This window comes from Pinus tabuliformis, chromosome 4_2, assembly GCF_031772625.1.
Source record: "Pinus tabuliformis cultivar Carrire ecotype Pingquan chromosome 4_2, CPIR1, whole genome shotgun sequence".
Lineage (NCBI taxonomy): Eukaryota > Viridiplantae > Streptophyta > Pinopsida > Pinales > Pinaceae > Pinus > Pinus tabuliformis.
The window spans coordinates 769,232,072-769,234,951 of NC_142304.1; the positions used below are offsets into that span (position 1 = coordinate 769,232,072).

General features: G+C 40.9%; 1 protein-coding gene across 1 annotated transcript; it reads right to left on the reverse strand.

The window, feature by feature from the left end:
- Positions 1-1,109: 1,109 nt before the first annotated feature.
- On the reverse strand, positions 1,110-1,874 carry LOC149171882 (uncharacterized). Its single transcript, XM_089426117.1, has one exon. It carries the CDS (start codon positions 1,872-1,874, stop codon positions 1,110-1,112), a length of 765 nt encoding a protein of 254 aa, XP_089282243.1.
- Between the last annotated feature and the right edge of the window lie 1,006 nt (positions 1,875-2,880).

Sequence of the window (2,880 nt, forward strand, 5' to 3'; positions counted from 1 at the left end):
CGTTAATATAAATCTTACCGGAAATGAGAGACTTTTAAATTCCCAACCCGCTATCCTTTTGATAAATCTTTCATGAATTCATGACCAATCTGCTGAAGTGTATCCAACCGGTTTAAGATGGAAGCCTAGATATTCCAGACCTTCATGAAGGGGTTTAGCCTTGATATTAAAGAGGTTGATCAAATATGCAACAATCTCCGAATTAACATCCTTCATATAAAAAGATGATTTGTCCCTGTTTATACAGAGCCCCGTGGCTTTATGAAACTTCCCTAATAAAACATGAAGACAGTCCCACGAGGCACGACACAGCATTGCCGACAGCAGAATGTCGTCAACAAAAAGATTGTGAGAAAAGGAAATATCTCTACTGATAACCAAAGGACTGCAAACCTTATCTCTAACGGCTCTTTTAATGTGGAGACTGAGAGAGTCCGTGACTAAAATGAAAAGGAGAGGGGACAGAGAACAACCCTACCGCAAACCTCTAGCAGCAAGGAAGAAAGAGGAGGGGATACCATTTACGAGAACAATGTAGTTCACATCAATTATGCATGCCATAATCCAATTGGAGCAGTTGTTATTTGGACCAATTTTGGTGAGAAGACATTTAAGGAACCCCCAGTCTATGCAATCATAAGCTTTCTTGAGATCAGTTTTTAAAAAAGAAGCCTCCGACTTCCTAATATGCATGGAATGAAGGCATTCCTGAGTTATAGCCATGGCCTCTAAAATGTTCCTATCCTTAAGGAAACCATGTTGTTCTGAAGTAATATGGATGGATAGCATATTCCGCATCCTTTCTGCAATGAGTTTGGAGAAATCTTGTAAAGGGTATTACAGAGAGAGATGGGCCTGAAGTCCATGAGGGTGAGGGAGGGCTTCTTTTTAGGAATTAATGAAATATATGTAGAGGATATAGTATGGGTAATAGTGCCCATAATATTTGACTCCTCTACCATATTCAGAAGATCAAATTTCATAATATCAAAAAAATGGATGAAAAAGTCAATAGTCCATCCATCAGGTCCCGGGCTCTTGTCTTTTTGAAATGATTTCATGATTGACAAAAGTTCCTCCTCTATTACCTTGGAAAAAATATGTTCATTCTACTCCTCATCAAACATAATGGGATAAGGTTCTATGCCCCATAAGATATCATCAATATCACTGCCCCCATTCCTGCTGTATGCCTTCTGAAAATATTTGACAGCCTCCCTGGATATGTCTGCCTGAGATACCACCATGGAACCCATCTCATCTTTAATCTCCCATATGGAATTTAATTCTCGCCTATTATTTGCGAAACAATGAAAGAAGTTAGTGTTCTTATCCCCCTCTTTAAGCCATGTGGCTCTGCTCTTTAGTCTCCATGAAGCCTCTTCAATAGCCAATATGTTCTGTTTTTTCCTCTCGAGGTCCCTAATGTGAGCCCTCGTATCGAGTGAAGCATTATTTGAAGTAAGACAAGCAGATAATTCATCTAATTCTTCATTTATCTTCTTTAGATCCTTTCTATTGGAGATCACCATACCCCAATGCCAACGTTTAACACATGATCTGAGGCCCGATAAGCGATCCAAGAAAGATTTGGACTGCCAAGGGCAATCATTAGGGGAATGTGATAGCCAATACTCCTTAATGAGCTTGTTGAACTGCTTGTCCTCCAACCAGACCCTATTAAATTTGAACGGATAACTCCACCTATGGTCGACCAGATTCCATTTGATAGAGATGGGACGGTGGTCCGAAATGAAACTGGGAATGATCATGACAGAGGGATTCCCCAATTGATCAACCAAGCTGCCGTGTATGAAGAACCGATCCAATATCTTAGCAAGATATGCTTCATTTGATTTCCCATTGTCCCACATAGCCCCCCCTCTGGTAGGAAGAACATCAACAAAATTATGAAGTAGAATGGCTTCTCTGATCAAAAAAACCACCTGGTCATTTTTCCTACCCCTACCCCTGATCTCGTCATTTCTCAAAGTACTATTAAAATCCCCCCAATGATCAGAAAGTTAATGTCCAGAAACTCAGAAGAGAGGAAACGATCCCAAAATGTAAGGTGGTCTCTGTACGGGGCATAAATGTTTAGGATGTGAAAAGGTCCAGTAGAACCTCTGATATATGCCAAGAGAAGAATACCTGCAAAACAACTGAAAGCCATAGTAGAGATCCAAACTGGATCCCACAAAACTGCCAGACCACTAGAGAGACCAAAAGCATCCATTGTAGCTATATGCCAGGTGGGAAACATGCACCTAAAATATGAAATGGAATCCTGGCAACCATGAATAATTTCTTGAATAAGAATGATCTTTGAGTTTGAATATCTGAGAAGGTCCTTAAGAGCCAAAAATTTCGGGCCCGCTCCAAGACCCCTAATGTTCATTGAAATTATATTAATCATTTGAACAATTCCCTAGGCTTGCTTGCTCTAAGCGGCCCATTACCAACGAGATCGACAATCGGGATGTCAACTGGAGAGAGGTCCCGGATGTTCATATCCAACCTACCATTCCTGCCTCGGAAGTGTCTGCTTCCCCTGTACTGTTTCCTTCTGACTGTTATATTAGCAGCTGAGCTAGGATTGATGGATGGAGATGTAGATTTATGAGGTTTAGATATAGATAGCGGGCGAAGGTTGAGGGAATCAAATTTCAACAGAATGTCTAGATCATCTTCAAATAAATTTTTAGGGGAGGAACCAAGAGAGTTATGAGGGGTGACAGCCAAAGCAGATGCCTTGCCTTTAATATCTGCCATCATTTTTGGTGTAGAGGAAGAAGGCAGTAAAGGGAGAGGGGAATCCTTCCTTATGGGCACACAGGAGCGATATCCAGGAGAGTGTGGAGAAGATGATATATATTTCAC